Source organism: Protomyctophum parallelum, assembly GCF_964188405.1.
Source record: "Protomyctophum parallelum genome assembly, chromosome: 7".
Lineage (NCBI taxonomy): Eukaryota > Metazoa > Chordata > Actinopteri > Myctophiformes > Myctophidae > Protomyctophum > Protomyctophum parallelum.
The window spans coordinates 27842104-27855761 of NC_139705.1; the positions used below are offsets into that span (position 1 = coordinate 27842104).

Consider the following 13658-nt stretch of genomic DNA (forward strand, 5'->3'; position numbering starts at 1 on the left):
CTGGCAACCTTGCGGTTACCATCCAGCCACTCTACCCCTGAGCCATCGCCGCCCCTACACTGTTCTGCCGGACTCACGTCCCGTTACACGTATGTCGTTAGTACGCCATACAAGGCCGGTTAAGACTCACCCGTGGCTTCTGCGTGCCGTTAAGGTTAGGGGTAGGCATGATTATGTCATGTTACAACATGACGTAATGATATCATCCTGATGACTACAAAACAATGACTACAACATGACGTAACAATATCATCCTGATGACACTACAAAACAATGACTACAACATGACGTAACGAAACCCCAAAATGAATTCTGCCCAGGCTACAGCAACAGCAACCAGTGTCTTGACTGTAACTGCCTTTCTGTCCCCGTTCTCCCCAGCCTGAGGTACAATGACTTCAGCGAGGAGGCTTTCGAGCTGCTGGACCAGTGTGATAAAATCAGATACTGAAGAACCAAGATGTCCCCCAACGTCTGTGAGAGAGAGTGAGAGAGAAACTTGTCCAGAAAGAGATGATTCACTTTTTGGGTCAGAGATGCACTTCCCTGAGGGGGGACAAAAACAAAAAAAAGGCATTTTCTTTTATTGAGTTAGAAAATGGTGGCCAAGAAGAACTCGAGTTCTTGCCAGAGCACTTTCAAAGCTGCACCGAAAATTGTTTAAAATGTATGTTTGAAATTACTTAATAATTAATGTCATTAATGTAACTTAATAATTAAAATGACTCGGACTCCCAGGTTGCTCCCATAAAGGCTAATTTGCAAGAGAAGTGCAGCTACATTATTAGTATTAGTCACAATGAGAGACACTACTGGTTTCTTACCACCAGGGGGCTCAATTGAGTCAAGTAATCGACCAGCACTGCATGGGCATGTATTGTATCTGACCCACTTCTTTTCACTTTGTGGCTGTGACGGAGTCCGACTCCCCGCCCGGCCGCCCGGGGGTAGTTTCTATGAGACAAGCCTGAACCTCAGACATATTGTTCAGGTCAGATATGATGGTGCCACCTAACACCGTTTATTACTGTTTCACGCTTTCACCAGTAAATGGCAAACCATTCATTTTCAACATTGAGTGATCCTTAGGCCTGACTCACACCTTCGCATCTAGCATACAACATTGATGCATGCTAGATGTAAAGAAAGGGTTTGTTTACATCTTGCCCCAATGCATTTCCAATGGAAGTCACATGGTTTGACTCATTTGTGTTGTACGGCTTTCGGCTGTGTTCCGACTGCCCCCCACCCCCTCATACAACACAAATGTTGTGTCAAACCATGTGACTCCCATTGAAAATGAATTGTGAGCTTGCATCAGTCAATAAGTCTCATGCATCAGCTATACATCAATCTGTTGCGAAGGTGTGAGTCAGGCCCTAGACTTAGAGTTGTTGTGTGGAAATAATGGAGAAAAAGAAAGTCCCCCCCCCCCCATTCTGTTTTGTTTATGATAAGAGCACCCCTCACTCAGTTCGCACTCAGTGTAGAAAATGAGTGGTAATCCCCTTCAACCCTGGCCTGTCCCTGTTCATGGCCGTGTCACATTTTCAAAAACATTTTTAAAAACATTTAAAAAATAACCCCAAAAACGTGTCGAAACCCTCAAGAATCCCATGGGGCGACGGCACGGATAACGTTAAAGGGCCACTTCACCCCTTTTGCAACCATATCTTATCTATGATGTTTTGGAGACAAGAAACACTTTCCTGGGGTTTTTATGTGGGTAATATGTGTTCAGTATTTCACTGGGCTCACTTCCTTCCTGGACTATAATTCCCATAATGCTTTGGTGCACTGCTCCTCCTTGTGGATATCGGGGAGGGCTGTCTTACTGAGACAACATGTAGTCCAGGAAGTAAGTGAGTCCAGTGTCCATGACATCATGGTGCCCATGGACACTTTGAAATACTAAAATATTTAAAGACACATAATACCCACCCAGGAAAGTGTTTCAAAAATAAGATCTGGTTGCAAAAGGTTCTTCTCACAGCCTTGCTTCCAGGCAGAGACCTTGTCTCCATGTGTCAAATTAATGTTTATTGTCTCCACAAGGCCGAAGGCATGCGGCTAGAGTCCGTCCCGTCTACGTACAGCTAATCCCTGGCACCGTAAGCCCGGTTGAAACTGTGCGCACACTCCCTGGATGCCAACGACAAACCTCTGCCCCAATTTCGCCACAACGGCCTGTTAAAGCGCCGTCGTGAGGCCGATTTTTTGCAAATCACATTTCTTTATATTACTCGTTTTGTTCATAAATTAACCCCCTGCTTTGTTGTACGAGGTTATCGGGTGTTAGCTATTTTTTGGGGGAAATATTCAGAGTGAACGTGGTCAAGTTTCAATCTACAAAAAAAAACTGCTTTTCGAAATACAAGGTTTTAACTTTAAAAGTCTTTCTGTGGATAATTGTTTGCCTCTGCTTTTGTCGTGCTCTTGTTTAAGGCCAATGAGTGTGCATTCAGGACATAATGGCCTGTGTTTTGCGTTTGTTCTGTTTTTATTTTGTATATTTTTTATGAGTACGGTGGAGGGTTTTATATTTTTATATTATACAACAGTGTATTGTACACCTGTCCTTGTTCTGGCAGCTTTATTATATGTTTGGATGTTCTCCCACACAAGCAAAAAGGGGGGGGGGGGGAGCGTTTGTTTTGCTTCACGTGATGAATAACTCCGTCCACCACCACCACCACACCCGACGCGGGCAGAACACACCAACGACAGCTCGCTCGTTGGTGTGTTCTGCCCGCGTCGGCTGCTAAGTTGTTACCATAGCCACACTCATTTGAGGCCTGGCGGTTTTGTGAGCCTATCAAGCCTGCCACGTTGAGGTAACGTAAAGCAAGTGCTCCTCTTCCCCGAACCAGGCTGTTCATTTTAAATGGACCAGTGAAGGAGGCTGTTCGTTTGAAAGCCCGGCACACATGGTTTCTGTTCTAATGAACGTTCTGAACAACTGTTAACTGTGTTGGAATAAAGCTTATTGGCTTAGAGAGATTTGGTTCATTGTCTGATTCCTTTGGTTAGTGTCACTGTTGTGCAGCCTAACACATATATGATGATTTCAGGTGTTACAATACAGTACAGTAGAGGGACCCCCTGGGGACCCCCACATGGTAACTCTGTCATTTCTCAACCGTTACAGAAGTGGGGCGGGTCACAGGCACCGGCCCGGCCAGCTGGGCGTGTTCCTGGGGTTCTGGATGTTCCGGGGACCCCCACACGGTAACTGTCATTTCTCGACCGTTTCGGACGCAAGCCGGAGTTGCACCACTTACAATTTACAATTTACAATTTAGGCATTTAGCAGACGCTCTTAATCCAGAGCGACTTACATTTAAGCAAGAACAAAGCATGGGAATACATCACATAAAAAGCATTTATCATGAAACATGCGTAAGCTAAGAAAGTAACAGTGGAATATTTATATAGTGAAACTATACATACACTATACATATAAACTATACATCTTTACTACTATGCTATATATGTGTACTATGGCGTGCTATGACTACATACAATACAATTACAGTGCTGTCTACATAACATGCTATAAGTCTGTATCAAATGCTATATAATCCAACAGAAATGCTATCTAAGCACTTCAGACGGGTGTGATTATTTTTTTTATATTTTTGACCGTTTCTTTGGGCTCTGTATTTTGGTCCACTCCCCCCCCCCCCCCCCCCCCCCCCACACACACACACACACATTTAGACAACAATAACAGCTCTACTAGCTCACATTAAAGGACCACTACACCACTTTTCAACCTATCTTCATATAATCGGTCCTCACTAAAAATCATGATAAATGGCATAATTTTTCTCACCGTCTCATAGGAGGGCTGTGGGCAGTTCAGAAACCTGTCCATCAGTGACATCATCGTTAGGCAGATTAATTTTTTTAAACATTTTTTTTTTTTTCAAAAAAGATAAAATTATTAGTTTATTATCGTGAGAACGATGGCTTCCATTTTCGCATTGCAACTTTTCAGGGCTAGAAAGCCTGCAGTTTCTATTGGCTTGGATTCCCCATCGATGATGTCACTGGTGGACAGGTTTCTGCTATGACACACAGACTGAGTAGGAAAAAATTGTGCTATTTTATCATGATTATTAGCGAGGACCTAGTATATGAAGATTGGTTGAAAAGTGGTGAAGTGGTCCTTTAAGGTGTCACAACAGGTTTTTGTTTTTAGCCGTAGCGAACGGAAATAAAAGTTCTGGGTACCGAGGCTACTCACAATGAATCCTGTTCGGCACTTTTCTCCAATGCAACTAGTTATATTGACCGCTAGCACGCATCACATCCAGTAAATGCTCCATTAGTTCCATGCTTCATCAGCTACTCTCTTGGTGCTGACTCTTAGGTCAGACATGGAATCCTGAACACTAACAGGCCCCGCAGGGTCAAAGGTTAAGGTGGGGGGTCCTTAACATAAATAACTGTAGTCCCGGGTTACTAGAAGGCGGGCATACGCATACCACTTTCCTTTTCCACATCACATAGCTTCATTTGATTGACTCTGCAACTCATTTGAACCGGGCAGAAGTAAGGGGTCAAATTAGTTATACTTTAGCTTTTTTTTTTTTTATCGTGACAATGTGGTGGAAATCTTTGAATATATGCTTTCACAGTGAACGTTTATAACTCAAATATTTGCTTCTGGGGAGGTCCCTGGAACAACATATTTTCAGATGGGGGTCCAGCGGCCGATTACATATCATTTCTGGGGTCCTTGACATGAAAGTTTGAGTACCACTGACATAGAAACATAATTTAGAAGACATTAAATGGGGTCTAAATGGGTTGCTGCCGAGCCGCTGTGGACATGTTTGACAGGGACATGGAAATGTGTGTTATGTATATTTACTACATTTACAGGAGTCCTAGTCTGACTTCTAGCTTGTCAAAACCCCTCATTCTGCTAGAATCTGGAGGTCCTTTTTCTCTCCTCTTTCATAATCTGTCAGTATGTCATTTAAAGCCATATTTAGAGCTCTCCACACAATCCACACTTTGTTAGCTGCAGTCTCAAGAAAGGACCCACTTTTTTTGAGTGGGTCATTGTGTAGCTATGTCAGCCCGTGCACACCTGAACTTCCATGCGCGGTCAAAGGAAGCTGTCTGCCGGGGTCTCTTCCGGGTTTTTAGACAGCTGGTGGATGGAAATGAAGCTCCAGCCAACGTGGCAAAAAAACCAACCTGGAAGAGACCCCGGCAGACGGCTTCCTTTGGCCGCGCATGGAAGTTCAGGTCTGCTTACGGCTTCTGTGTCCGTCTGATCACGAAAAGCTGAAACACCTCGCTAAAGCCACTCGATGACACTGTTGACATACACACACACACACACACGCCAGGGAGGAGGGCTTGTACAGTACAGTACGAGTACAGCACAGCACCACTCACTTCAAACTGGTCTGATTGGCAGGCAAGGAAATAATTTCACCACAATTTACGGAACGGGGAATGTATGCATGTCGTGCATCCCTAGCTTTATACACCTGATTAATTCACTGCATCTTCACATGTACAGTATGTCATTATGTACGTAGAAAAGGTTAATTGCAGGTATATTTTCAAACTATTTTCTAACATTTCGTTTTTATAAACCCATTTTCTTCAGCCTGAAGTATAGCTGACTTCAGTGCCTCTGAGTGGCTCTGCGGTGGCGGTAACATGAGAGTTCCTGTGCATTCTTCCATTCCCACAAAGTTAATCAACAATCACCATCCAAGTTGACCATCCACTTACTGCACCATTAGGTCAAGGGTCAAAACGCTAGTAACACCAGTGTTGTTTTTGGCAGCAACATTTTATTTTAGTTTTAGTCATAAGACTTTTGAATAGTTTTCACTTAGTTTTAGTCACATTTTAGTCACCCGGAATGATTTAGTCAGTCTAGTTTTAGTTGACTAAATATCATAAGATTTTAGTCGACTAAATCTAGTTGATTTAGTCATGTATTTTGGCGGGCCTTGATGCCATCGTAATGACTTGCTGAAAATAGCTGATCTACAAGCTCACAACACATCTCAGCGCGACACGTTGTGAGCTTGTAGGTCTGCTATTTATATTTTCAGCATGCAACCTAGTGTAAAATGACTTATACTGGATCTCTTGTCCACTAGTCCCTTCCTAACATTTTTTTTGTCTAGTTTTTATTTGTTGACTAAATAGTCACTATATTTAGTCATAGTTTTAATCATCGTAGCTTATATTAGTTTTCATTTAGTTTCCATGTAGTTTGTCAGTGAAAAAAGGTAGTCTATGAACATTTTTCGTCTACGAAATCAACACTGAGTAACACACCGTTGTAGATTTGCTAAACAAACGTGTTTCATTTTATTATTAGAATCAACTCAATATTTGGTCCTTTTAAACATTAGCCAAGCCGTATATTCATTCATGCACCGGGCAGCATGTTAAGTTACAAGAAGGAAAAAAAGTAAATCTCCAATCATCAAATACATATTCACAATTTCATAGATAAAGCTCTGTCGCCATGTACAAAATATTGACTTATCCACAAACATGATACGAAACATGAATTTGACCAGCGAAACTGACAAACATTCCATATATAAAATAAAAATACACACAAACACAGTAAGGCCCCATTTTCCAACAAAATAACTTTGGTTCTAGAACTGGTATCGTTCTAGATTAATTAGGAACCTCGGTGCTTTCATGGAACCGGCGGGCATTTTTTGTCTTTTTTGGTTCGAGTTCCGAACCAACTGTGTAAACACTCTGAACGGTTCAATATTACACAAGAGGAGGAAAGAAATGAACTGAACCGGTTCAACCCTCCGGTGGAAAAGTGGCCTGAGTGATAGTAGTACGTTCTCCACACACACACACACACACGCACGCACACTGTCCTCCTTCTCTATTCCGTTCTCCCTTAAGCTGGAATAATACTCTCGTTCTTCTGAAAAGGGAACCAGAGGAGTTGACTAAATCGACAGTTGATTTAGTCCAACAAAATTAGTTTTGGTGGGCCTTGATGCCGTCGTAATGACACATTACATACATTTTCAGCATGCAACTAATTGTTGTAGATTTGCTGACGCGCTTGCAGCAGGTCACACCGACCCAGGAGGAAGGGTTTCCATCCGACCCATAGGAGTTTTTTTAGGAGCCCTGTCAGTGGTGTGTCTGGGTACCGTTGCTCTGCTCTGTGGGTGCTGCTGAGGAGCGCTCGGTGGGTGCTGGTCCTCCTCGGTTGACGAGACAGTGGCCGTTGGTTCCGTTCTCCTCCTTGGGTTTGGAGGAGTGACGGGCTTTGCCGCCGCTGCTGGTTTCCGTCGTCTCGTCCTCGGAGCTGCTCTCGACATCACTGCGGCCGTCCCTGGACACCTGAGATATGTGACAAAAATTTAAATGTTGAGTTGAATTGGTTAACTGGATAGGAGCTGACCAGTGAGTTAACTGGATAGGAGCTGACCAGTGAGTTAACTGGATAGGAGCTGACCAGTGAGTTAACTGGATAGGAGCTGACCAGTGAGTTAAGGTCATTACACACTGGCGAATTGGCGACGCGATATATTCGTGCGAATAATTCGCATTTAAAAAGAAACAATTGAAGTCCATGCAAGCTTCCACATCAGTGGCGAATGTGCGAATGTGCGAAAATGCGACCGTTTTCGCTTTTATTTGTTCGCTCTGGTGTCGTATTTTGCAGAGATTCGCAGGCGAACTGCAACATGCAATATTTCGCATTTTCAGATCGCTTATTCGCATCGCATCGCTAATTCGCCAGTGTGTAATGACCTTTAACTGGATAGGAGCTGACCAGTGAGTTAACTGGATAGGAGCTGACCAGTGAGTTAACTGGATAGGAGCTGACCAGTGAGTTAACTGGATAGGAGCTGACCAGTGAGTTAACTGGATAGGAGCTGACCAGTGAGTTAACTGGATAGGAGCTGACCAGTGAGTTAACTGGATAGGAGCTGACCAGTGAGTTAACTGGATAGGAGCTGACCAGTGAGTTAACTGGATAGGAGCTGACCAGTGAGTTAACTGGATAGGAGCTGACCAGTGAGTTAACTGGATAGGAGCTGACCAGTGAGTTAACTGGATAGGAGCTGACCAGTGAGTTAACTGGATAGGAGCTGACCAGTGAGTTAACTGGATAGGAGCTGACCCGTGAGTTAACTGGATAGGAGCTGACCAGTGAGTTAACTGGATAGGAGCTGACCAGTGAGTTAACTGGATAGGAGCTGACCCGTGAGTTAACTGGATAGGAGCTGACCAGTGAGTTAACTGGATAGGAGCTGACCAGTGAGTTAACTGGATAGGAGCTGACCAGTGAGTTAACTGGATAGGAGCTGACCAGTGAGTTAACTGGATAGGAGCTGACCAGTGAGTTAACTGGATAGGAGCTGACCAGTGAGTTAACTGGATAGGAGCTGACCAGTGAGCTGAACGCCTGCTTGCCTTAAGAGGAGAGTACAGCCCGAATTATCCTAGACTACTCATTACTATTATAGTGTTGATATTGATATTGGTGCATTTTTTGTGCAAAGTGCAACATTTTCTCACATTTTCCAACACATTTTTATGGAACTGCCTATTTGAGAATCTTTAAGCTATGTGTAAAAATCACCCCCGTGTGAAGTGAGGAGCGCTCTTATCGTACATCATCATGGCGTAAAATAGACTGTCTATATGCTCAGACACTATGACGTAAAATTGTCCATTCAATGTCAATGAGAATTTAATGTTTGTGTAGGACAAAGTTTGTGCACAGCCTGCACAAACACCAAAAGCTGGATATAGGAGGGGCAAGCAGGCCTCAAAAACGTATTTTTATTGAACCACATCTATATAAAAATGTCCAAAATAGATTATATGCGGTGCTAGACAAATCGGTCAAAGCGATATCTGTCTGGCTGGCTCTAGAAATAGCCCTTTTTATGCCTACAATTTATTTCATTCATATCCATCTGGTTTTAGCCCCAGAAACGAGGGAACTACTGTGCTGAAGTCAACTGTTGGAGCACTGACCCAAAAAAATAGCAAACAGAGACGTCAGCGCACGCCAGTAATTAATTATATAAGAGCTTTAACCTATTTTGACCTGAGACCAGATTCTACTAAATGTTTTTCATGTCAAGGACCCCAAAAACTGTATTGTATTTGGCCGCCGACCCCCATCGGAAAATATGTTGTTGCATATTTTGAAAACAAAACGCCTGCTGTTTCCGAGGCTAGGCCTATGACTATGATGTGATTATCAGACAGCCAGATAAGATGCAGTATACCTTTCCCTTGAAGATAGCGTTGACGGCCATGCGAGCGATGGTGTAGAACCAGATGATGTGGAGACACTGCAGGGTCAGCAGCAGGCCGTTAATGAAGCCCCAGCACCCGTACGGGCCGATGATCTCCCAGCTCTCAAACAGAACGCTGTTCACAATCCTATTGCACAAACACACACACACAGGTTATTGGGGGGCAATACACGATGGAAACCTCATTATGTCCAAAACCGTTACATTTCAAGATTCAAATAAAAAAATATAAGCAAAAGTAGCAGATCTACAAGCTCGAACCGCAGCGTGAACGAGCTTGCCAATCTGCTACTGGTGATGCTTTTGTGTGACGCTGTAGTACTATCAAGTAGGACGTTAGTTTATGAAGAAAGAAAACACACAAATATGGAGGGTAGGTACCCTCACAAAAAACATGCAGTAATCCTGGTCTCTAAACTGCCTCCCCCTGGCCAGCCTGATGGAGGGGAAAGGAACTGGTTTGACCTTCCACGCGCTACGTCCAACCAGGGAAACTTCCCCCCTGTCAGGTGTAAAGGAGCAACTTGGACACTCATGCATGAAGGAAGCATGAGTTCAAGTCCGTTGCTCTCCCCAGGTTGGTGGAGGATCACATTAGATAATTGACATTATGGTCACTTTAATGACATTATGGTCACTTTGTTATGGCAACAAAGTGACCATAACGCAACGGAGTTAGTTGATGGGGGGTTCTCTCACCAGAAGGGATAGATGACTAGTCTGGTGATGAAGAAGGTTATGGCGAACACCACAAACAGGCCATCACACAGCCTCTGGTACTTGGCATAGTTGGTCATCTTGGCAAACTTGAGGGGAAGGAATTAAATAATAACATATTAATTATTATTATTAGGGATGTTCCGATCATTTGATTTTGTGACATACCGATCTTTCCCAATCCAATCTTTATATTTTTATATAACACCATATCACAATAGCAAATATGTATGTATGTCACTCTGGTGTAGTCTGTTGTCTGTCTGTGTTGCCTTTCAATTATTGAAAGGCAAAATGTGACTATACTTTTATGACTATACTTTTATTTGTGACTATACTTTTTTATCAACAGGTGGTCCACGGACCACCTGAAAACCCCTGAATTAGAGTGAATACAGTTCTACGGCTTATAGAAGTTAAAACTCTTAAAGAGTCTAATTCAGAGAGTACTACAGACACCTATGCCATCATGCATAGCGGGGGTTTCATTTCCTTTGTTTTCATTATAGGTGTCTTTCACGCCTCTGAGTGTGACTAGTCTTTGTTTGATGATCTCTGACTGGGACCAGAAGGAAAACAACTAGCATAAACACAACGTTTTTTACAAAATCCTATTGCTTATACATCTTTCTTTGAGATTTACATTAGACAATTAAAAATCTGATCTTTTCTCCCCGATTCCGATCTTTTGAAAAGCATGTGATCAGAGCCCGATCACCCGATCCGATCGGGACAACCCTAATTATTATTATTTTCACAGCCTCTGGTACTTGGCGTAGTTGGCTAGCGTGGCAGCCTGAGGGGAAGGAATTACGCATGAATAAATCAAGTGTGATATAACAACCAAAAAATATATACCACAAAGTGAGAAGCCAGGGGTAGAGTGGCTCAGGGGTAGAGTGGCTGGATGGTAACCGCAAGTTCAAACCCGGGCTCCCCCAAGTTAGTGTTGAAGTGTCCTTGAGCAAGACTCTGAACCAATAATTGCTCCTGATGTGCTGGTTGGTGCCTGATGTAAAGCGCCTTGGCACTATATAAATGCACCAGGCATTTACCACATTAAAATAGGGCCTGAGCGGTTAACACGATTATGTTTTATCTGTCCGCGGAGTGTTCCTACCTCGAGCACGATGTCGGACGCATCGTGGGCGGCCATGACCAGCGTCCCTGCTCGCAGCATGTTGTTGGCGTAGGAGAAGGAAATGAGCGTTATGGTGGCCAGGTGATGGACCAGCATGATGACGTGATCCTGTGGTGACATGATGAAGGGGAGAAATGAGGAGACAAATCATCAGGAGATGGATGGAGATGACGAACCAGATAGTGGCCTTGTGGTTAGAGTGTCCGCCCTGAACCTGGGAGGTCGGCGGTTCGACCCCCGGCCGGGTCATACCAAAGACTGTAAAAAATGGGACCCAATGCCTCCCTCACGCACTCAGCATCAATGGGTTGGAATGGGGGTCAAATGCAAATGCAGCTGAGGGGTAGAGTCTCTAAGTACCAAAATGTGACCTTGTTTCAATGCTATCATCACTACTGTATAGTCTACTCTATGCGACGTCATCGTACCCGGAAGTTATGCGCGGCAAAAAAAACACCTTTCTGGCCTAAATTATTATCTGTATTACTTAACCCATTCAGGTTGTGTTTTAAGCATTATATGTTATATTTTAGCTGTTGAAAAATAGCAGATATATATGGTGCTGCGCTACGAGCTTGTAGATCTTTTTAAATCATGAAAATGTGGCGCAAATTATATATATATTCTTTCAAAGCGAAAAGATTTTACTCAAATATTTGCTTCTGGGAGGTCCCTGGCACAACATTTTCAGATGGGGGTCTGCGACTAATTACATATAATTGTTGGTCCTGACATGAAATAGACTGAGAACCACTGATACAGAAGCATAGGTTTATCAGAAAACTGTCATGATTTAGAAGACTTTTTTTGTTATCTCGACGTCAGGCCTAAATGGGTTAATTTAAAAGAAGTCTACACAACATGGAGTGTAGCTCTGATCCATAGCTCTAAGCCGTTGCCGCCATGTTACTGATGACCTCCGGGGCTCGCATAAATGCAGACCAGCCTCTCGTCTTTAGCGTAAATAAAAAGAACGTTTTTGCTTCTCACCAACACAGAGTGCTCCCACTAAGGAAAGTAGGCTTTCTAATGACACAACCGGCCTTTGTATTGGTGAGTAGCAAAAACGTTATTTTTTATTTACGCTAAAGACGAGAGGCTGGTCTGCATTTATCCGAGCCCCGGAGGTCATCGGTGACATAGCTCTAAATGCGATGGCATTAGAGCTATGGTGCAGAGCTAGGAGTTGTGGACAGAATCTTATCAAACGATAACAACATATTGGTAAGTGTTGGGTCGGAGAGGCTAAGTCTCATCACACGGTCGTCCGTGGCTCAAATGCTGAATAATAATGGACGTCGATATAAAAAAAGGGCATAAACCTCTCCTGTAGAGGGCTGAGGTGTTGATCCGTCTGTGCACTTTGTGCAGCAACTCGTTTTGCAGTATGTCACACATTAATTAGCCGGTGTCTAGCCTCGATACCCAGGCTTTCATTTCGTCTGCGCGAAAGATGAAAGCCTGGAAAAAGCCGTGGGCTGAACCAGTCTAAAAGTGGGAGTCAACCCTTCCGGGTGGGCGTCGCTCTAAATGATGTGACGTAGCGCTGCACTAGGGGGGAGAGGAGGGGCCGGGGGTGACGGACAGATCGATGAGATCCAATCAGGGTGCGCGCATTTCTGTTCAGGCTAGCCGGTGTCTAGCCTGAACATATCTTTAGCGTGATGTGATGCGTGCTGTGGTGCTGTTGATGGGCGTGGCCATAAGCTGACACAACAATATCTGGAATATCAGGATGTTCCGGCTATTTTAAATACACGCCACGGTATGATGCGCTTGAAGAGGGAGGATTTGCGTGCACACACACACACACACACACACACACACACACACACACACACACACACACACACACACACACACACACACACACACACACACACACACACACACACACACACACACACAAAAAAGAGTACATAGAGGTACATAGAGGTCGAATAGGTCCACGCAGGAGTCTCACCTTCCGTTTGATGTCCGTGAACTGGGAAAACATGAGCGACCAATAGAAGGCCAGCTCGGCTATATAGTAGTTGTGCTGGCCGGGACTCAGAGGCTGTGGGGGGGGGGAGAGAGAGAGAAAAGAAAATATCTGTATGACACACGAGTCAGAAATGTTGACCCGACTAAGACAACATTGTGGCAATTCACTCACAATCCGCTCACAATATAAAAGGCCTTAACCACAAGATAATGTCCTTGCTGTCGGGGGAGAAACTCTCTTCATATCACTTTGCTGTGGTTTTTTTTTCATAAATTATGCCCCATTTGATCACACTAAAGCGCCCCACAAAGGCATCAAAAATAGCAGATCTACAAGATTGAAACGCGCCGCGAATCCACACGTTTCGAGCTTGTAGATCCGCTACTTTTGCTGTTTTTTAAAATGTGAATCGTAAAAAGTTACAGTTTTGGACGTATGAGGTTTCCACCCGACAGAGAACATATGATACACGTAGATACCGCATTACATGGTAAATGGTGCATTTATATAG

The 13658-nt window shown here is 43.8% G+C and overlaps 2 protein-coding genes across 4 annotated transcripts in view; one reads left to right on the forward strand and one right to left on the reverse strand.

Moving 5' to 3' along the window:
• The window catches only part of LOC310862280 (NACHT, LRR and PYD domains-containing protein 3-like), a 29612-nt gene extending 28640 nt beyond the window's left edge, over nt 1–972 (forward strand). Inside the window, exon 16 of the mRNA XM_083770103.1 lies at nt 382–972. Within this exon, the coding sequence (XP_083626229.1) occupies nt 382–451 (70 nt within the window). The 3' untranslated portion in view covers nt 452–972. The remainder of the gene's footprint in view (nt 1–381) is intronic.
• Nucleotides 1–13658, reverse strand: part of LOC310861723 (ceramide synthase 5-like) — a 131072-nt gene that overhangs the window by 106492 nt on the left and 10922 nt on the right. For 2 of the 3 annotated variants that reach the window (XR_014569516.1, XR_014569517.1), the window contains exons 6-10: nt 13127–13219; nt 11143–11271; nt 10005–10111; nt 9276–9432; nt 7039–7368 (exon numbers count right to left, since the gene is read on the reverse strand). Coding sequence is in view for 1 of the 3 variants with exons in the window: in XM_083769318.1 (XP_083625444.1) it covers nt 7156–7368; nt 9276–9432; nt 10005–10111; nt 11143–11271; nt 13127–13219 (699 nt within the window). In the remaining 2 variants the exon portion in view is untranslated. Of the gene's footprint in view, nt 1–6162; nt 7369–9275; nt 9433–10004; nt 10112–11142; nt 11272–13126; nt 13220–13658 lie in introns of those variants that run through there. The other variant, XM_083769318.1, reaches the window with a different exon arrangement.